Source organism: Neomonachus schauinslandi, chromosome 15 (assembly GCF_002201575.2).
Source record: "Neomonachus schauinslandi chromosome 15, ASM220157v2, whole genome shotgun sequence".
NCBI classification, from domain to species: Eukaryota; Metazoa; Chordata; class Mammalia; order Carnivora; family Phocidae; genus Neomonachus; species Neomonachus schauinslandi.
Window position 1 is genome coordinate 30,184,089 of NC_058417.1, and position 22,016 is coordinate 30,206,104.

At 42.4% G+C, this 22,016-nt stretch overlaps 1 protein-coding gene across 2 annotated transcripts in view; it reads left to right on the forward strand.

Moving 5' to 3' along the window:
- Positions 1-3,571: 3,571 nt before the first annotated feature.
- The window catches only part of MMD (monocyte to macrophage differentiation associated), a 28,040-nt gene continuing 9,595 nt past the window's right edge, over positions 3,572-22,016 (forward strand). The window contains exons 1-5 of one of the 2 annotated variants that reach the window (XM_021703978.1): positions 3,572-3,835; positions 11,749-11,830; positions 15,211-15,371; positions 19,186-19,260; positions 21,032-21,133. In XM_021703978.1, coding sequence (XP_021559653.1) covers positions 3,810-3,835; positions 11,749-11,830; positions 15,211-15,371; positions 19,186-19,260; positions 21,032-21,133 — 446 coding nt within the window. In that variant the 5' untranslated portion in view covers positions 3,572-3,809. Of the gene's footprint in view, positions 3,836-4,491; positions 4,549-11,748; positions 11,831-15,210; positions 15,372-19,185; positions 19,261-21,031; positions 21,134-22,016 lie in introns of those variants that run through there. The other variant, XM_044921414.1, reaches the window with a different exon arrangement.

The following is a 22,016-nucleotide window of genomic DNA, read 5'->3' on the forward strand; positions in this document are numbered from 1 at the left end:
ATATTTTTCCCTCACTCAGCTTCATCATGTAAATCAATATAGCTTGTCTTCCTAAATCCTTTCTTTCTCCTGGATCTCTCTTTCTTCCTTTGTTTTCTTCAATTGTTTTCATCATGGAAGTCCAGGAGCTGGGCATAAAAGGGACAGGTATTCCTCAAAGGTCAGGTGTCTTTTGTCCATTTGGGCTGCTACCAAATATCATAGACTGGGTGGCTTATACACAATAGAAAACTTTTTTTGCCTCTAGGTCTGGAGGCTGGAAGTCCAAGATCAGAACTGCCAATATGTTTGGGTTCTGATGGGAGCTCTCTTCCAGTTGTAGACTGCCGAGTTCTCCCTGTGTCCTCACATGGTGGATGGGCCAGGGAACTTCCTCAGGCCTCTTTTTTAAGAGACCATTAATCTCATTCATGAGGGTGTTGGTTAACCTAATCACCTCCCAGAGGCCCCATCTCCTAATACCATCACCTGGAGCATTAGGATTTCAAAAGATCAATCTGGGGGCCGGGAGGGGTCCACAAATATTCAGACTATGGCATCAGGGAATGTGGACAAAAGACTAAGTAGGAAAAGACAGCATTCCTCTCTTTGGAAAAGGCTAGGAGCATTGACATTTTAGTAATTGCTTTACTTTGTCATATTGGTAAAGAGACAGATTGGAAGCCATCACAAAATAAGATTTGAAATCAGAAGTTCAGCAACCCTCCTGAGCATCTGCTGAAATCACCGTCTTGAGCAGTTGCTACTTTCTGGTTGGGCAACAGCAGCCAGAGGACTGGGTTCCAGGTGCTTCCTAGTATGGTCAGCATCCTGTCCAGAAACTTGGTGCCCCTCAGCAAGCAGAGCAGGTGTTCTCCCAAGAGATTCCTCTGTAGCTGGCGCCCGGTCCATCACAAATTATTTCTTCTAGGCACAGGCCGTGCCCATGCAAATGTGGACCCACCATTTTGCAGAACTATGTCTTTGAGCTCAACAATTCTCTAATGCAGTAATTCTGCTAATGCAGAAAAACTTCCCATTTTCTTCCCCTCTCATAACACTAATCTCTAAGTTGAATCCAGTACCTCTTTTACAAACATATTTGGGATTTGTCCTCAGAACCAGATCCAAATGGACACCTTACTTTAAAAAAAATGTGGCAGGTGTTTACATAATTAATTCAAAGCTGTTTCTTGTGATTTATTTTTCTAAAGATTTTATTTATTTATTTATTAGAGAGAGCAGGAGAACACAGAGGGAAAGTGAGAGGGAGAAGCAGACTCCCTGCTGAGCGGTATACGTTAACCGACTAAGCCACCCAGGCGCCCCGTTTTGTATTTTATTTTTATCTTCTGAGGATTGCTTTTACTTTTGGGGACGAGTTTTACCAACAATGAGGCTGATTTAAATTTGTGATCATATTGTTTAAATAAGCCACTTTCAGTTAATATTCCTGCATTTCTGTGGAAGAGACACTGTAGGTCAAGGATTTTATTCTATCGATTTAATCTGATTTTTATCTCACTCATTTTTTTCTCTTGGGTAAATACCATTCACATTGGTCTTTCTAAATCCAGGTGTCCTCCCACAAATTTTCCCCATACTAACCACTTCACATCTTTCAAGCCATTTTCCCCTTATAAAAGGCTGTGCCAAGTCATGCCCATCATCTCTTTCAAAATCCATCTCCAGACTTCCTTCTCTTCTGCACCATTTTCCCTAATTAGCCCCACCACATTCTGAGAGCCTCTTTTCTTTGTATATTCCTAAGTCATTGATAGAAGGTGACCTAGCATCCATTGATTCGTTGTTTTTTTAAACCTTCTTATATTATTTCATATTATTATTTTTAATCTATTTTTATTAGTTATTTGCTTTGTAACCTTTCCCACTGTCACCTGTTTATTTGCCCAGGAGCCAGACAGAACAGATTAGTAAACTTTCAATCCATGCCCATATTTCTCACTTGGTGTAGAAAAAAAGTTTTTGTTTTTGTTTTAAAGAGACTTACTACTTAAAAATCCTAGGGAGAGGGTACCAGTCGGTTAAACGCCTGCTTTTGGCTCAGGTCATGATCCCAGGGTGCTGTGATCCAGCCCTACATCGGGCTCAGCGGGTAGTCGGCTTCTCCTTCTGCCCCTCTGCTCCCCACCCCCCACCTCGCGTGCGCGCGCGCATGCAAAAATAAATAAATAAAATATTTTAAAATCCTAGGGAGAGGCAGTGTGTTGTACCAAAATGATTGGAAGCTTTAATGTTAGACAAAGCTGAGTACAAGTCCTAGATTTGCCTTTGGCAAGTTTTTAAACTTCTCAGCTTCCTTATCTGTGAAATGAGTAAAATAATGCCTGTCTCCTGGAGTTCCTGGGGAAATTAATGAAATAACCATGGAAAGCACCTCCCAGTTGGCAGATGTTCAAGGAAAAGGAATTAGAATTCTGGTTTAAAGAATTTCCAGCTTTTCAATGCTCCACTGCATGCAGAGTGAACACTCCTAACAAGCCGGCCTAATAGCCCCTTGAGAGTCACCAGTTTGGGATGGGGGAGGATGGGTGTGGACAGTCTACCTGGAGGGGAGCATACCTAAATTCCAGGAGTGATAAGGGAAAGGATCAAGAAGCCACCCATCATTCACTTTTCTTTGAACGTCTCTTCCAGCAAGCCCTCAGGGTTTAAGTTTAGGAACAGGACCCAATTACCGATTCACCGCTACTGTTAGGTTTATTTGGAAGCTGCCTAGATTAAAAAAAAAAAGGGGGGGGGGTTGCCTGGGTGGCTCAGTCGTTAAGCGTCTGCCTTCAGCTCAGGTCATGATCCCAGGACCCTGGGATCCAGCCCCGCATTGGGCTCCCTGCTCGGCGGGAAGCCTGCTCCTCCCTCTCCCACTCCCCCTGCTTGTGTTCCCTCTCTCTCTGTGTCTGTCAAATAAACAAAACCTTAAAAAAAAAAAAGAATTGGAGGGTACAGCAATAAACAGATCCCTGTGGAGGATACCCCCATTTGTAGTTCTCATTGAATCTCAGAGTTTCTTAGTGATACCAACCTTCTCATGTGGCAGACAAGGAAAGGTTTTTAAAACTGCCCTGGGAGCCTCGCACAATAGCCTAGGCGGAGCTGGCCCTCAAAATGGTGAAGGAATAAATGAACGGAGCTATGAAGAAATGAATGGTGAAGAATGAAGGAATGCCACACAGCCAGGACTAGAACGCAGACAGTTCTTCACAATTGTTCTTAAGATTCTTGGCCTATCTCCTCCTTTGCAATTTCTCTTCCTCTGGCTTCTGCCTCTTCAGTTTCCACCGTCCAACTCCACCCCTTCTAGGAGTGCTCCGCCCTCCCAGCTCTCCTCCTCTCTCATAGCCCCGCCCCATCCAACACGAGGCTCCGCCCCCTCTCCCGGGTTCTGCGGCATGAATGGCAGCGTTGCCGCCGCGCCGCTCGGGGTGCTGATTGGCCGCCCATCTCGTGACGCGCTGGCGGCCGTGGGCGCACGCAGGCGGGCGGAGCTGGGGGGGGTGGAGCCGGGCCCCGGGGCGGGGCGCCGGCGACCGTGGGCGGAGGAGCCGGGAGGCGGGAGGCGGGAGGAGCCGGGAGGCGGGAGGCGGGAGGCGCCGGGGCCGTTTAAGCGGCCTCCCTCCCGCCCCCAGCCGCCCGGTCTGGCCCCCGCCCTGTCCCGACCCCCGGCCTGGCCCACTCAACCTTGCCCCGCCGAGCGGTCCGCCGGGTACGCGGGCGGCCTCCGGAGCAGCCCAAGCCGATGAGGGCCGCGCGCCCTGCGGCCGGCGCTGACGAGACGGAGCTCCCGGCCCTCGAGGAGGAGCGGAGGATCAATGCGGTTCAAGAATCGATTCCAGCGGTGAGAGAGGGATGGCGCCCCTGCCCCACCGCCCGTGCCGGCAGCGGGTCCCAGATCCCGCCGTCCGGCGTGTGTCCCGGCTCCTCACCTGGTTCCATCCCCCCCGCGGATCCCGCGTCTTGGCCCGGGACCGGCTCCCGGGGGATTCCCCGCCCTGCGGTCCCTGGGCGATGCCCCTCCTCCGAGGACCGGGATCTCGTGCGTGACCCCGCTTCCCAGACCCCGAACCCCGAGCCTGCCCTGCTTCCAGGGGATCCCATTGCTCACCCGACTTCATCCTACCGACCCCCATCCCAGCAGGGCTCTGAGGCCAGGAACCCCAGCCCCAGACGCCGACCCCGGTTACTCCAACCCTGGCTTTGGCCTCCACCCGTTATCCCCAGCTTGGAGGGCTCCCGGGGCGCGCGGAACAGGGGCCGAGCAGCTTCTGCGCCCTGCAGCGAGATTTGTCGTAAAAGGGGGTGCTGGGCGTTTTAGTGCTTTGTGTGTGATCGGCCCTAGCAACAGGGAAACTGAGGCATGCTCCGCTGGTTTAGACTTGCCTGGCCAGGTCCGGGCCTTGCCAGTTCTCTAAGCTTGCTGGTTTAGCGTCCAAGGGCGGTGCTGTGTTGGGCACTGCGAAGGGACAAGTTAGCATTCGGGTGGTGAGAGCTGCTGTTGAGGCGCCTGTGTTAGGAAATGAGGAGGAGGAACCGAGGAGGTGCGACCGGAAGGTTGGCCGGCAGCTCATTCACGGGAGAGGGGTGGGAACGCCAGCCTAGGGAGGCACGGTGGCCTTAATCCCCTCTCGGGTCTCTGACATTTAGCAATGGATGGAGGCTGGCCCATGGTTCTGAGAGGAAGCTCTGGGTTCCCCCCCCCCCATTCTTCTTCGTTTAAGTGGGTGAAAGTTCATCTCCCCTGTTTAACTCTCCATCCTTTGTCTGAATCTGTCAGCCGTGGCCCCATTCCCAGACCTTCACTAGCAGGCAAGCTTGGTGTGCAGTGATGGGGAATTTGAAAGAAGAAAAGGAATAAATGAATATCTTCCAAAGAGGTTATTGTTGAGTTTTTAAACATTGCCTTTTATTTCAGAATTTCAAACTGCACTTTTTTTTCCCTTTCCAACCCCCTAAGCCTTACGATGCCCGCTCCCCCATTATGCTTCTCTCATTCCTCCCCCAGTCCCAAAAGGTAAAGGAGCCAAAAATGCATAGGAAGAGTTGGGGTGGGCCATACCATTTAGAAGGGTGATGAGTTTGAAGACTTGGATTAACTTATGACTATTGCTTATCACTCAGGGTGTTGAATGCCTGGCACTATTCTCTTGGTGGGAACATCATATCAGTGCTTCTGAAGGCAAAAAGGAACCATGATGTCTGGCTTTAGAACATGAAGTCAGGAATGAAGGTTGGAGGGGCTTTAAGGGAGAAAGTAACATACATTCAAGTATGACTGGTAAAGCCCTGTGCATGTGGTTTGTTTGATTTGGTTTTACTTCTTTGAACATCTGTGCGCTTCCTGTTTTCAGAGAACAGTGGCAATATTCTGTGAAATTACCCTTCCTTATTTGATTGAATTTGTATTTCTTTCCTATCCTTTGAATTCTCCTCTAGAAAGAAAAAAAAAAAAAGCTTTTTTTTTTTTTTGTACAAACATTAAAACAATGTTAAGAGAAATGGAGAAAAGAAGAAACCCTTCATTTCAGATCCTACCATCTCAGCTGACTGAACTACTTTTGCTGGATGCTAATCTACCCAGTCCTTATTATCAGTGTAGTAATGTGATTTTGTGTTCTACTTCATTCATTTAAAGGTGAAAAATAGAGGCATTTCTTTTGGTGTGGCACAGACTTTGTAATTTTCTCAGTGACTACACAGTATCAATGGATATTTAACATTTATTTTCTTGATGGCATCTCCACCTACCCCTGATTTTCTTTGAAGATTGAATGATCACATAATTTCTTGTTTCTCTATTACATACAGAATTGGAAAGCTACTTCTCAGGGTAAATTTGAACTTGGACATAAAGCCTGCAAATACAAATTAACTTAACAAAAAAAGTCCTTTTTGTGTATTGTACAACATAAAATGTTGGGAGTACTATTAATCGTCTCTTCAAGGCGTGTTCCTTATTTATCTTTTGAGCATTCAGAAAAGTTATAGGTAGGTAAATTACAGAGAAACCGGAGGGAGGGACATACTCTCTTTGAATGCATGTGCTACTTCTCCTGATAGATTTATCAAGACCCCCTTGAAGAGCATTTGATTGCAATAAAAACATTTCATTAGGCCATAGTTTGTGGCTATGTCTAAATTACAAGAAATGAACACCTTGCTGGTTTGTTCATAATGGAAGTGTGGTCATTGAGGCTTTGGATAAACTTCCAGAGTTCTGCCATTTCTGCAAAGGAAGGCTGTCCTAAGTGGAGGGCTCTATGCATACATGGCTTCTCAAAAAGTTTAGGATGTGAAAAATGCCCCTGGGACACAGAGCATATTTTCTCTTGCTTTATCTTTTCCACATCTGAGTCTCCCCCCACCCCCTCCTCTCCCAGAGTCATTTTCTCCTTATCACAGCATCCCTGACTGATCAGAATAATTGCTAACATTTATTGAGTGCTTATTTGTGCCAGGCAGTGGCTGGGTATTTGTGTATTACTCATCTCATTCTTAGCTCTAACCCTGGAAGACAAATTTTTATACCCGTTTAATAAACGAGCAAATACGGTTAGAGAATAAAAGGGAACGTGCCACAGTCACATGGCTAGGAAAGGGTAGACCCGTTTCAATTCAATTTCAAGTTCCTCGACACGGATGGAACTGGAGGGTGTTATGCTGAGCGAAATAAGTCAATCAGAGAAAGACATGTATCATATGCCCTTACTGATATGAGGAATTCTTAATCTCAGGAAAAACAGAGTTGCTGGAGTGTGGGGTGGGTGGGATGGGATGGCTGGGTGATAGACATTGGGGAGGGTATGTGCTATGGTGGGCGCTGTGAATTGTGCAAGACTGTTGAATCACAGATCTGTACCTCTGAAACAAATAATGCAATATATGTTAAGAAAAAAAAAAAGAAGATAGAAGGAGGGGAAGTATGAAGGGGGGCAAATCGGAGGGGGAGACAAACCATGAGAGACGATGGACTCTGAAAAACAAACTGAGGGTTCTAGAGGGGAGGGGGGTGGGAGGATGGGTTAGCCTGGTGGTGGGTATTGAGGAGGGCACATTCTGCATGGAGCACTCGGTGTTATGCACAAACAATGAATCATGGATCACTACATCAAAAACTAATGATGTAACGTATGGTGATTAACATAACAATAAAAAATTTAAAAAAATTTCCTATTCCTCTCCACCACCCACGCTGCCAGTTCACCTTTGTCTATCTCCCTGCTTACACAATATCATGTGTACAGCACTGAGGCCGGGGACCCACAGAGCTTCTACTGTATGGTGTCGGTGCATTCTCATTTCTCCAGCCTTGACACCGAAAATCCAAGGAAAAGGATGCTCCTTGCTTCAGCTCCAGCCCTCTGACCACTGGTTAGCTTCACAATGATTATGTGATAAAGCACCTTATTCACAAGCGTTAGGAAGTCTTCCAGGACTGCCTGTTGCCTTTTTTTTAAAACATGTTCTTAGAGCATTGAATTACAGGCATAGGGTAGTCTTATATATATGCCTTCCCCCTTATTTGATAATGAAGTTAAATGCCGTCCACCAGTATCACCAGCTCTGGTAATGGACACTTTTCCTGAACACTATGCTCACTCATAAATTGGCTAATAATAAGGTGCTGTGTATAGGGGTTGGCTTATGTTCCTCCATCAAGTGCTGTTGAAAAAGCCCTTGGGAGGTGCCTGGGTGGCTCAGGCATTAAGTGTCTGCCTTCAGCTCAGGTCATGATCCTAGGGTCCTGGGATCGAGCCCCGCATCGGGCTCCCTGCTTAGCGGGAAGCCTGCTTCTCCCTCTCCCAATCCCCCTGCTTATGTTCCTTCTCTCGCTGTCTCTCTCTGTCAAATAAATAAAAATCTTTTTTTAAAAAAAGAAAGAGCCCTTGGAATAACCATGGTCTTAGCCTTTAAGAATTTTCTTTCATGAGACTCAAGGTTCTTTTGGCCCTAAGATTGCCTATTTCTCTTTGTTACATACAGAACCTGTTGGATCCCGAGGGGAACTAATTGACAACCAGATATCTCTCGGTTAAGGTAAAATAGTTAAGCAACAGGCAGAATTTCTATCTTTCTATTCATTCATTCATTCATTCATTCATTCAACACTTATTAAGTTCCAGCAATAAGCTGGGTATTGTGCTTTGGATTGGAAATGAGATGGTGGACAAGAAGGCCTTTGCGGAATTCACATTACAGTAGGGAAAGATGAAATAAAAAAATACACATGTTGAAAAAACCCAGTTTTTACTAATTCTGATAAGGGCTCTGGTAGGATGGGGAGGGCTGAAATGATATTTTAGGTAGGATAGTCAGGAAAACCTCTGAGGAGGTGATATTTGAGCTGAGCTTGACAGGTGAGGAGAGTTGAGCCTCTGGAGAAGAATATTCTAGGCAGAAGTAAACAGCAAACACAAATGCCCGGAGCCAGATGAGACCTTGGTGGTTTGAGGAGCAGAAAGGAGGTGTTGTAGCTGGAGGGTGGAGAGTGAGAGGAAGGTGGCTCCCTGAGGCTGCAGAAGTGGTGGGGCCCAGCTTGTGGGCTACTTCGGGAAGCCAAAGGCAGGTTTTAAGCCAGAGTTGGGGTGTGTGCTGTGATCTGGTTTTCATAGACTATTGTGGCTGCTGAATGAAGAAAAGAGTCTATATGGGGACAATCAGGGAGACCGACTGAGATTTGTATTTGTAGAGACTAGAGATGTCAATGTCTTGATGTGTAAGGTAGGGTCTGTGGAACTCTAGAGAACTAGGCTGATCTGGAATATATTTGGAAGTAGTATTGACAACATTTGTATTTAGAGAATGGGGAAGACATAGGAATCAAGGCAACTTCTGGGATTTGACCTTGGGCCTCAGAGATATGCTGGTGGGTCATAGATTTACTTTCAGAAGGCACAGTGCTTTGGGCTATCTGTTCTTTCTCTCCAGCGTTTTGAAATTTTGTCATGGGGGGTTGGGGTTTAAGAATGCTGGGTAAGAGGGAAGCAAGAGAGAGTGTTGAAAGAGAAAGCGAGGAAATGAGTGAACAAACCTGACTAAATAATAGTTTTATTAGGGGTGCCTGGTGGCTCAGTCGGTTAAGCATTAGAGTCTTGATTTTGGCTCAGGTCATGAGATTGAGCCAGCTTCTGGCTCAGCGATGTGCATGGAGCCTGCTTAAGATTCTCTCTCCCTCTGCCCTTTCCCCATCAAAAAAATTAAATGATAGCTTTATTAAAGTGTGTTTCCCATATCCAGGACTAAATTACCTTCCCTCAAACCCTGAGAAACCTGATGGATACTCTCTTCTAGCATTGGATTACCATTAGGGTTACTCCTTAGGTGGAGGCGGCTTCCATAAATGAGTGCCGTTTTCTGTAACACTTGAGAACCTTTCTCATTCTTTTTGGGAGAAGAGAATAGAATAGGTTCATCGTGTGGAAGTAAATTTGCATTTTACTTCTGCTTTTCCATTTAGGTTTTAGGAATGATTTCTTCAGGAGGCTATGTTGGAGGCTTGATTGCATTGTAAATTTCTCAACAGAACACGTTGTGCAGTGGTTTTCACTGAGCCCCAGACTGTGATGGGCTCCTCTGAGTCTTGCTCTTCCCTTGCCTTATTGTGCAAATCTGGCTCAGGCCGTAAGAGACTACCTTAAGTCACGTAGGTGGGATATTTTTCTCTACAACTTAAGAATTTATTTTTACTCTCAGTGATTCCAGGTGGGCAGGGACGAAGCTGTCACAAACATGGCCACCCAGCTTCTTTGCTTTTAGGAGAAAATGTGAAAGTCTATCTCTGTTGCTGTGTAATGGCTTGACTATTTTTAGATTGGGCTGCCAGAGATATAAATTGCTATTTTAGTCTTCAGCCTGGTGGTGGGTAGACAAACCCTACTTACTGCACCCTAAACAGAACACTCTCAATTTAATCTACCCTCTACCATCTTGGAGCCTTCCTCTTTACCCTTTAAAATTCCTGATAGGGTATGCTACTTATAAGTCTGTTGTTATGTCTGGGAGTGATGAGGTAGATCCTTGAATGCTTGGGATGCTTTTAAAGCATTCTTCTCAAGAGTGCAATTATTTTCCTTTTTACTAATAAGAGCTATGTAGCAACACTCTTGTCCCTAATTTCCCTTAGGAAATTAGTAAAGTTACTTAAAGGATTAGCAGGGGAGAAAAGATTTATTTTATCTATGTGCGAGAATAGCTTGGATAAATTCTGAAGCTGTTAACTGTACGTTTCTCTTAAACAGTTTTCAAACCATCTGGCAAATTCCACTCAATAATATACATTCTGCACACTAGTTAGATAACTAACCCATTGATGGTCCAAGTGAAATATCATCACTGTCCCAGATTCATTCCCCATTGGATTTTCCACCTAAACTCTGTGTATTGGGTTGACAGGAACTGCCATTTTCTCTTTATTTATTTGCTCTAAGGATAACAGACCCTTTTAATTCAGGGAGAAAATGCTAGTCTTTTGTTCCTAAGCTGGGCATTGTTTAGGATGGCTTGACCATATGCTTCAGACCTGTCTCTGCCATTTGGTTCAGCCTGGTACCATTTTTCATCATGGTAGTTAATAAGGTGTGACTGGTCAGAACTCGTTAATGGCAGATGACAAAATCTCCCCCTTTCCCCCCATCTTAAAGTAGCTCAAGCAAAAGGATAATTTATAGCGCAAAGCCTGCTGACGTCTTGCACAGGAATGCAGCGGGGCCTCGGAGACCTGAGTGCTGTGGGGGCCCTTTTACCTGTTTCTCTGCATCTGCTTCTTTTGGGCAGCTGCTTTTTTATCTTCCTGGATTTACATCTCCCCTTTTCCAGAGAACAGACTAAACCAGCATCCCTCATGAAACATGGCATGGGTGTGGGTTGGGTTTTGGAGGATCCTCACCTCCCTACCGAAGTGGAAGAATGCTGTTCATATCTTCAGGTCCCATGGTATTCATGGTTTTCACTGTATTGCTATTTCCACAAAGTTGGCCCAAAGGGAAGTATGGAATATGGGTATGTGTCTATATGTATAACCGATTTTGATATTTAGATACATACACACATTTGTATGTATGTATGAATTTTATAGCCAGGGTACCAGGTACTATATATTTGGGTTTGAAAGCAAACTGTTTTAACTCAGGAAGAATCCAGGTAAAAACATACCTCTAGTTTAGGTGGCCTAGAGGCAACCAGGTATCATTTATTTAAGCTGTCTGGTGCTGGAACAGGTAATGCAATATAGGGAAACTAGTTGGACGGGCCTGCTAATTGTGGAATGTAGGGTGTAAAGATCTCCATGTATAAAGCTTTATAAATTTTGAGAGAGAAAATTGAAACCTTGCATTGTATCTCTGGCAGTTACTGGCATTTGTAAAGTTTAGAAAGATTCCCTTGCCTTTTTTCCCTGAGATTTAAGATTTGGTTGTGCCTTTTTTTATTCATATGTATTTTTTTTTTTTTTAGCATGGGGGAGTATGAGTTGAAGGGGGTGGATATGATTGATTTCTGTTTGATTTTGGTTGGTAGAGGTTTCTCTTTTGAATAAACTGAAAGAATACTTAATCCTATAAACTAGGGCATTTGCTTTTGGATCATGGCTTTTGGCTCAGTTTACACCTGTTCAGTGGCTTTGGTCTTGTTTCCGTAACTAGGTATTTCCAGCAGCTGCCTCTTCCATTAGAATAGACTAAACAATATTGGCAGCCTTCCCCATTGTTCTTTACATGCTTTGAGCTTGTCTCACGTGATGTCTTTTTGTTTGTCCAGGTTCATGAACCACCGGGCCCCAGCCAATGGCCGCTACAAACCAACCTGTTACGAACATGCTGCTAACTGTTACACACATGCAGTGAGTACGAATTTTCTGCCCTTTGTGTCCTTCCCAGAGGGCTCTGCTGGGAGGAGGGGCTATTATCTCTAGTACCCTCGGTCCAGTTAGTTGGATATACCTAGCTCTGTGACCTCACCCACCAGGGCATCAGTGTTGGGTCATGATACCAGAAGCTGTGTGAGCACATCAAACCCTTTGAGTGCTCGGCCAGCTCTGTCCATCCTAAACTGACTTTCTCTGACAAGATCTTCTGTAGAAGAATAATAATTAAGTACCCTAGTTATAGGAAAACCAAAAAGACAACTATTTATGAGGACTGTCACCTCTGCGATGAAGTGAATCACCTTTTCAAGACAGTCAGCTGTGTTCACGTGGCAAGGAGAGTCCACGGTGTTATTGAAAAAGGTGTTTTTTCTTACCAACTGATCCCTTGAAAAAGGTAGCCACCCCGTCCCCACCTCCACAGCATCCACTGCTTTTCAGAGCAGATGTTATTCCACATTGTTGAAGAAAACTGATTTGATCCCTAAATTCTTAGTGAACTTTTTTCTTCCTTATAAAAGCAAAATATGCTCATTATAAGAAATTTAGAAAATACTGAAGAATATATAAGAAAAACAAAACTACCCAGAAATAAATTAACGCTTTGGTGCATTTCTTCTATTTGCGTGCTGTGTTCATGAATATGTATTTTCATAGTTTTCCTATTAAGGTCGTATTATTGACATTTTCTTGTGTCATTATGAATGTCCCTTTATCTCTGGTTTCATTATTCCCTTTGAAAGTTGCATTTAGTGAGACTTCGGAGGGAAAGGAGGTAGCTGCTACATAGCTGAAGATAAGAAAAAGAGAAGGAGGCCAACTTAATCCTTTCATGAAGAGTGTTTAGCACAGGCTAATGTAATTATTTTAGACAGTACAAAACAGTGTTAGTACATATGTCATTATAATAAAATTTGTTTGAATTCTAGTTGTGCCTTTTCATGTCTTTAATCCTCTTCCCCAAAGAATAGTTACAGTGTTTTCTATAAAGAAACAATGATGCCAAATAAACCCAAATAAACTGGTTTCTAGTAGAATCCTTTATAATCTAATAGAACAATGCCATTTGGTCAGTCCTTAGCATAAATCAAACTTTATGAAGCATCTCTTTTATGTATTGTAATGGTGGACTTCAGATAACACTTATTAATACTGAAATATCATCCTAATTTATCACTGGATGTCCTTTTGTCTTGGGTGCTAAAAAGACTTTTATTTAAATAATTCATATGCTGGAATCTTGCTAAAGGGAAAAATTAGTACCTGACGTGCCTGCCCTGGATTACATAAAAGAGCTTCAGTAATGAAATTTGGAGTAACCTCTCTAGTGGACAGTCTCCCTGGACCCATGGCTTAGATTCTGGGGACAGGAAGGATTTAGTGGAATTCTTTAGACTTGAGCTGACCCCTGTCTTTGCCTTAGTGACACACTTATGTGGCGTGAGCTTTGACCAGAGGGTCAAAATGTTTAGAGTACCAACTTGGACTAAAGAATGCATGGCCTAATTTGATTGTCTTCGATACCTATCAGAATTTCCTTCTTTTATTCTTGAGCAAATATTTGATGAATTTAACAGCTAAAAGTAAAATTATTTCCAAAGATAATTGTCCAGGCCCATAAGAAAAAGTTTTGTGTTTGTATGTGTATATTTAAGTCTAGGGCAGGATTAGGATATAAGGAATATAAAAGTTTGAATAATTATTTGGCTTCTTCCTTCACTCATTGCTCCAATATACATCCATTATTTTTTCTATTTACCAACTACAAAACACTCATGAAAGTTACAGGTCCAGTGCCATGATAGTTTCCGTGCCACTGACCAATGAAAGTAATCAATGAAGTGTTCATTACTTAGCTTATATTGAGCACTTAAATATAATAGTTTGGCTATTGAGATGCACAGCTCACCTTTAGGAATATTATTTGCTGGAGATGGACTTGCATGATCCCTTAATCTCTTTTGGGTATGTCATAAGTTAAGGAATACTTGTAAAAAACAAAGTTAAGGGAGAAACTGACGAAACCTCTGTGTTAATTTTTTAGAACAGAAAATGTCATCTTACTAAACTGTATCCCTGATTTTTGACTTTCAGAGAGCAGTAAAGTTTCTAAAACAGACAAAACAAAACAAAAACACTTCAAAGCATCATCATCATTTCATTAAAGAGAGGATACTTTAACATGAGAAAGTAGAAAGGACATAATCTCAAAATAATTAAGTTCTGTCTTACGAAAAACTTATTTTATTGTCATTAATTTTCTCATATCGTCTGGGCCAATGAAGACTTCAGCATTTGAAAATTCAATGCTGATCTTATCTAGAGATATTATATTTTATTGCAAGAGGGCAAAAGTAGGTATCGGGGAAAAAAGATAAGATTGCTGAAGTTTGCATTCTTTACCAGGTGTGCTTATTCTAATATCTAATAAAGTACTTTATTTTTCCTGAGGATGTTTATTATTATAAAATGTTTACTACTCTTCAATTTTACTGTGAACCAAAAACTTCTCTGAAAAGGTGACGTCCTCAAAAAAAAGTTTAGTAGTGGTACTCATACGACGGACATTGAAATTTGTGTCCATGTCGAGTATAAACTATGGTACAGAAGGCAAAATTCTCTGTAAGATTATGGTCTCTTAAAATTACTTGAGTAGGTGAGAATGGATTACCCTTGCTTACTTGAAAGGTGCTATTAAAAATAAATAATCCAAAAATGCTTTCACTTGGCACTAGCTCCCAAATTGGTGGAATGTACGGATCCATGCTAACAATCGGAACATGGCTTGTACAGTTGATTTTTGCATATGTGGTGTATATTTTAAGTACCCACTTTAAATCACATTAGAGAAGAGGATGAAATACATTCTTATGTAATGAAATTAGGATAAAAGACATCCGCTTTGTCACAGTTGCGTCGTGTTGCATCCATTACCACTTACTCGGGTACCCAGGGGTGGGCGTGGGTCCTGGGCCCTGAACGGCACTCGCTGTGACCCGTGCTGTCCCCGACCGCTGCATCCACTAGAGGCAAATGTTTAAAATGATCTTTCTAAAACTGTCCTTGGGAAACCTGTGTATTTTGTTTTTTTTTAAAGATTTTATTTATTTATTTGAGACAGAGAGAATGAGAGACAGAGAGCATGAGAGGGAGGAGGGTCAGAGGGAGAAGCAGACTCCCTGCCGAGCAGGGAGCCCGATGCAGGACTCGATCCCGGGACTCCAGGATCATGACCTGAGCCGAAGGCAGTCGCTTAACCAACTGAGCCACCCAGGCGCCCGAAACCTGTGTATTTTGAACAGAGGTCTCAGTTTCGCCAAACCCAGGGTATTTACTGTTCTTTGCCTTTCCCTCAGTTCCTCATCGTTCCGGCCATTGTGGGCAGTGCCCTCCTGCATCGGCTATCGGACGACTGCTGGGAGAAGATCACCGCGTGGATTTACGGGATGGGCCTCTGCGCCCTCTTCATCGTTTCCACAGTATTTCACATTGTGTCGTGGAAGAAGAGCCACTTAAGGTACTGTGGATGGCACGCTAATTCACCAGATCAGAGTAGCAGACTCAGGGTAGCCTCCCCTACTGGCATGTTTCAGTCAGGTTGAAGCTACAGAGTAGATAGACATTTTCTTGCCTCATAGACTATAATGCTATGCCATTATTCAGGAAATTTCCAATGGATTGGACAGACTTAGAGGACCCCCGTATGTATCTAAGAAAGCAGGCCTTTCTCAGAAGCCACCAACAAAACCACACTGCTTCCCCATGACTTATACATCATAAAATCCCGAGACCTGTCCTTTAATGTTATCAAGCGTAGCACATGTAAGAGCGTGGCGGCTGTGGGGAAGGGACAGAGTACGCTGAACTTGGAGGCAGCCCGGCCCTGCCACTCAACATTATGTAAGTCACCTGACCCCATGGAGCCTCAGTTTCTTCATCACTAAAACGGGAATAATAATGCCTGACTCCCAGGGTACTGTGATAGGTGGATGAGATAATGCCTGCCAAAATGATTTGAAAATTATAAATGACCAGGACTTTGTCATGTAAGCAGGTTTGCTACAGTTTGGGTTTACTGTTTTGCAAAGTTCAGCTTTCAGAATTAGGTCCTGTGTATCTATTCAAACAGAATTCACATATTAGCTGTCAGGTACTTTCCAACCCAAAGCAGGCCCACTAGCCTCCCAATAAGGACATAAAAGCATTCCTCCTTTGAGTGAAAGATTAATTTGGGGGCATACAAAGGGGAGAAGCACACCATTTAGTTGCTTATGGAATACATTCTGTACAACCCAAAAGCACAAAATTTCTTTTCGTAAAAGGAGGATTCAGAGCAGACTTAGAGTGTTTTAAAATAATAGAATATAGCTTTTGATTTTACAGAATGCCCAAAAAAATCTCAAACAATTCAAACAATCTAATATTAAAAAGACGTGTTATTTAAGAACAGGGTTTGGGATTCATGAGATGATTACTGGTCTCCTTATAAGTAGAATCATAGTTTCAGAGCAGGAAGGATCCTTAGGGGACATCTAATTCAAACCCCTTGATTTTCACCTGGGGAAACTGAAGCTCAGATCAGTGAGACTAGCAGAGTCTGATCATTCTAAGACCTCTGACTCCCAGTCCTAGGGGTTTTTCATCCACACCCTTCTCAATACTGCTTATAGTTCCCAGCCTGCTACCTGTGTCTAGAAGGTGACCGTTCCTTGGGCCTAAAATAAAACCACAGCATTGGATCATGAGGGCTTGCTGGGGCATATTCACAAGAGAGCCTCAAAAGTACCTGTCTCCCCAGCACACACTGTCACAGAGACCAGAGGCCAGAGTACTTCATTATCTTCCTGGCACAATCCAACGCTTGTGGTTGCCTCGGCTGACTTGGCTTTGATGTCTAGATTTCTGAATCAATAAAGAGTTGTAGATGAGTCCTTCGGAATTCAGGGCCTCCCTCCCAGGGGCTGAAGAAGGTGTAATAGAAACCAGGCTCTCTTGAACTTTGAAATAGCACTGCTAGAATCAAGCCATATGTGGATTTTTGCTCTGGATTAATTTTTTTTTAATATATATATATATATATTTTTAAGATTTTATTTATTTATCAGAGAGAGAGAGAGACAGGCAGGCAGAGGGAGAAGCAGGCTCCTTGCTGAGAAAGGAGCCCGATGTGGGACTCGATCCCAGGACCCTGGATCATGACCTGAGCCAAAGGCAGACCCTTAACCGACTGAGCCATCCAGGTGTCCCTGGATTAATTTTTTTTTAATATCCAAATATAGCCTTATTTAGAAGCAAGGAAATGAGCATTTATTGAGTGCCTACTGTGTGCTAGATGCTGTGCTAATGAACACATGCTCTATGTGATCTCATTGAATGCTCACACATACTGTATGATAGTAATGTTGTCATTTCTATTTCCCCTGTGAGGAAAGTGAGGGTCAGAGAAGCTGGGGTGGATCTTGAATAAAATTATAGGTCTGACTTTACCTGCTGTAACAAGTGCATAGCAGTCTAGAAAGCTGAATTAGAAAGGCTCCAGACCTGGCTAGGAATTACAATCACCCAAAGAGTTAAAAAAAAAAAATAAAAGATTCTCCTCTTCCCTCCACCCTGTACCCCATGTTATAGCCATTTTAAAAATTACAATCTTCTGAACTAGAGTTTATGGCTATATTTTATAAGCTTCCCAGGTGATTGTGATATGCAGTCAAGTTTGAGAAGCATTAATCTAGTGTTTGTTTTATTTTATTTTTTTTTAAAGATTTTATTTATTTGAGAGAGAGAGAATGAGAGACAGCACGAGAGGGAAGGGGATCAGAAGGAGAAGCAGACCCCCCGCTGAGCAGGGAGCCCGATGTGGGACTAGATCCCGGTACTCCAGGATCATGACCTGAGCTGAAGGCAGTCGCTTAACCAACTGAGCCACCCAGGCGCCCTGTTTGCTTTTTTAGACCTGTGACCTAAATTATTTTCACGTCACTAACATATAACTAACAATAACTGTCACGAAAACATCCTTAGCTTGCTTTGGTTGACACTGTGTATGTGTTGAGGCAAAATCTTAACACTAGCCCTAAACCAAACCGCAGCTATCACCCTTGAATGCTGAAAATGGATTCAAGACCTTGCAATGCATTCATACTTTTAAATCACCTCAGTAAAGGGCAGATTCTGTCTAATCTGTTGGGTGACTAGACCTCAATGAGCCAGATCTTTGTACACCCCCTGAATTTTCAGTTTTGGAAGGAGGAACTCACTTAGAAATCCAGGTGGCTACCTGCTTGCAGCATATGCGTTTTTTTGTTTTTTGGGTTTTTTTTTTTTTTTTTTTGGTTTTGGTTATTGCTATTCCTAAATTAGTTTCTGAATTTCCTTTATTATAACTTATTGTATATACTAAGATATTTGAAGTGAGAGCTTCTCTGAAGACATTCTAGAAAGATGAAGAACTACTGCCTGCCCTGCATAGTGATAGGGGTTGAGGGGTGGTCTGCCCTCAAGGAATTTCATTTTTCTATTACATAGGATCTAAAAGAAATGGAAAACATCAGCCAGACAGATTTTGTTTCACCACAGATTTTGTTTATTTTAACCAAAATAAATTCAGAGCTCCTGATTACTGTGGGGTTCTGCCCCTGTATCTCATACATGGTGACTATCGTATGTGCAAGCTTAAAAATAATGTAAAGCTTTTACATGTGGCTTTGTATTATTAAAAATAGCTGTGTAAAGATTAATGGATAAAGAAGATGTGGTTCGTATATACAATGGACTATTACTCAGCCATCAGAAAAGATGAATACCTACCATTTACATTGACATGGATGGAACTGGAGGGGATTATGCTAAGTGAAATAAGTCAAGCAGAGAAAGACACATCATATGGTTTCACTCTAATGTGGAACATAAAGAATAGCATGGAGGACCACAGGGGAAGGGAGGGAAAACTGAACGGGAAGAAATCAGAGAGGGAGACAAACCATGAGACACTCTGGACTCCAGGAAACGAACTGAGGGTTATAGAAGGAAGAGGGGTGGGGAGAAGGTAGCCGGGTGATGGGTATTAAGGGGGGGCATGTGATGTGATGAGCACTGGGTGTTATATGCAACTAATGAGTCATTGAACATTATATAAAAAATTAATGATGTACTATATGTTGGCTAATTGAATTTAAATAAAAAAAAATAGCTGTGTGACTTTGAAAGCCAAGTTATAACTTCCAAAGAAACTAGAACAGGAATGGAAATTACAACATGGTGGAGTGATAACCCATGCTGCCAGTCTGAAACTTTTCTAAAGACTTTGCCTAACATGTTTTTCCCCCCACTAGGACAGTGGAGCATTGTTTTCACATGTGTGATAGAATGGTTATTTATTTCTTCATTGCTGCTTCTTATGCTCCATGGTAAGATACTGCCTTTCTATTTTTGAAGGTAGTGTGTTTTGGGATAGAATTTCTGTCCTCCTTCCTTCCCTTCCTCCTTTCCCTGCCCCATGTGTATACCCCACCCCTCTCCCTCCAACACATGCATACATGTTTGTTTGTTTTTCTACTTGGGCCAGATTGCAGATTTTAAGGGAAGAATGTCACTGCTGTTCAGAATATATACCTGGCATTGGATTGTTCAAGAGGAAGTGCCAGGAACTTGTGTGTAGGTAGCACTCTCATTTTGAAATATGTCACCTTTGCCTTCCATGTTCTTTCTATATACTGCGGCTGTTCAGAATACTTGGACATCTGATCATTTAAGTGGAAATGCTGTAAATATGTGTGAGGAAAACAGGCTCACTTTGGAAATTTATCCCATTTGTCTACAATTCACTCCACAGCACAGTAGCTGCTATATATGGAGTGCACTTCTCATTTCTTTAGCCGTACAAGTAAGAGAACTAGTTAGCTACTTAAAACACCTAGTATTCTGGCTCAGTGGGTGGAGCGGGGGGGTCGTGATCTCGACCGGGGGGGGGGGGGGCGTGGAGGAGGGGGTCGTGAATTTGAGCCCCATGTTGGGTGTAGAGATTACTTAAAAAAAAAAAAAATGAAATACTAAAAAAAATAAAATACCTAGTATTCTATTCAATTTTTGCTCTTTCTGCCCTTTGGGTATAGGTCAGATAGAATCTTTTGTTGCCTGGAAACCTATGATTAAAGGAACATTAGATTCCCTCTATCAAGACATGGTCCAGTTTTAAACACTCAGAAATTCATTTTGTGAATTTCAACTGCAGTAGTCACTAGAAACAGCAGGCCTCTACTTTCTAACTTATGCAGCATCAGTCATTAAAAAGAAACCTAATTATCTGTTGGAGTAAAAAAGTGTCTTCTCTCCCTAATACTTGTCACTAAATTATAGCTCTGCATCATATTGGAGCAGGAACACTTAACAGACTTTTGGGAAGTATTCCCTGACTTAAAATAAGGAAATAAAATTTTTAAAAGCTGAGGGATCAAATATTACAGTAAGCAACCCGTTCACATGTTGTTTTCAATAGGTAGGTGGTGCCTTTTCTGTTTGGAAATAATTTTGTAGTCATAGCCAATCAGAATAACATTTGGGTTTTTTTTATCATAGCTATTAATATGAAATAAGTACAAATGAATTTGCAGCATCTTAAAATTCAAGCTTTACAAGAGCCCACAGTTAAATTCTGACAAAATGTCTTTCATAACATATGTTGAGCTAACTCTTCTCATGTTCTCCCTTGGCAGAGATATTGGGAATGGAGATACTTGGTCTATGTATTAGGTATCTGCTGTGGGTATGGGATCCTGGTTGAGGATTCTGTTCAGGGTACTCATTAAGCTTTGTAAGCAATCTGCTCCCAAATATATTATCAGAATTAAGCTGATTTGACAGCAGTCTGCCTAATAAGGAAAGTCGGGCATCACAGGTGTGGTGGGACTCACTTCTGCATATCTCCTTTTAGCTAGTTCTATTTTTAAACCACGTTGGAACTAATTCTAAGTCTTAAAGGTCAACTAACAATTTTATCTTTGAATTATTAATTTTACCTAAATTGCCTGAATACCTCCATGGCATGTTGAATGCCTTTTCATCCTGGTTTTATGCTAGCACTTGCTTGCCCAGTTTTCAAGCCTAGAGGAAAACACAGGTCCTGTGAATTCCCTTCATTTATCACTTCTGTTCTTTTTTGTCATGTTTACATTTTTTTAGGTTAAATCTCCGTGAACTTGGACCCCTGGCATCTCATATGCGTTGGTTTATCTGGCTCATGGCAGCTGGAGGAACCATTTATGTATTTCTCTACCATGAAAAGTAAGAGAAAATAATTTACATTTGATAGTTTTAAAATTAACTACCTAAATTTTGTTGATGTTACGACACAGTTTGCTTTATATTTACACTTCAGAAGAGTAGAAATACATAAATAGAATATATATTGCTTTTAACAAATCTTTGAAGCCATTTGGTGTTTATTATTGGTAGACAGATTGCTGTGGGAAGAACTAAATGGCACATGTGTGATAGGATGCATTTGAGGGACAGACCAACTGCCATTTTAGTCAGTCGGATGTCACTTCACATCCTCAGGCGACTGGCCTTATCAGCAAACTAGCCTTTTCCTCTGTGATCCATGAGAATAAAAACTGCTTTTTGAGCTTTCAATGAAGATTGAAGATAATAGATAAGCACTGGAACAACACTTAACCTAGATAGGAACCCAGAAGATGTTCCAAACTAGGATTCCCTGAGAAAGGGGATATTTGGAAGAGCATCTGAACTCTTAATATCCTAACCATGGGGCACATTTTTTAACCCGTTATTTATAGTCCATAGTCATAAGTATTAAGCAATATAAAAAGGAAAGCTTATTGAAATTTAGCATCACGGCTCTAGAGGAGACCTTCAAAGTCATCTATTCCAGCTTCATGCTTAAAAAAATGAGACCATTTAGGATGTGCATCAAATTAGTGATTCATCTAGAATTAGGACCCAAGAGTCCTAGTTCTTACCCCATGGCTCTTTTCATTATTTCACATGCCTGAATTTGAGAAACTCACAAGCATGAAATCATTGTCCTTGAGTACAGTTTATTAGCTTATCTATTGTCATTGGCAGAGTGGCTCTAAGAATTGAACATAATTTGTGTTTATCACAAAGTATTGTTTCCTCTTTTCAGAAGAAAATGGCAGTTTTC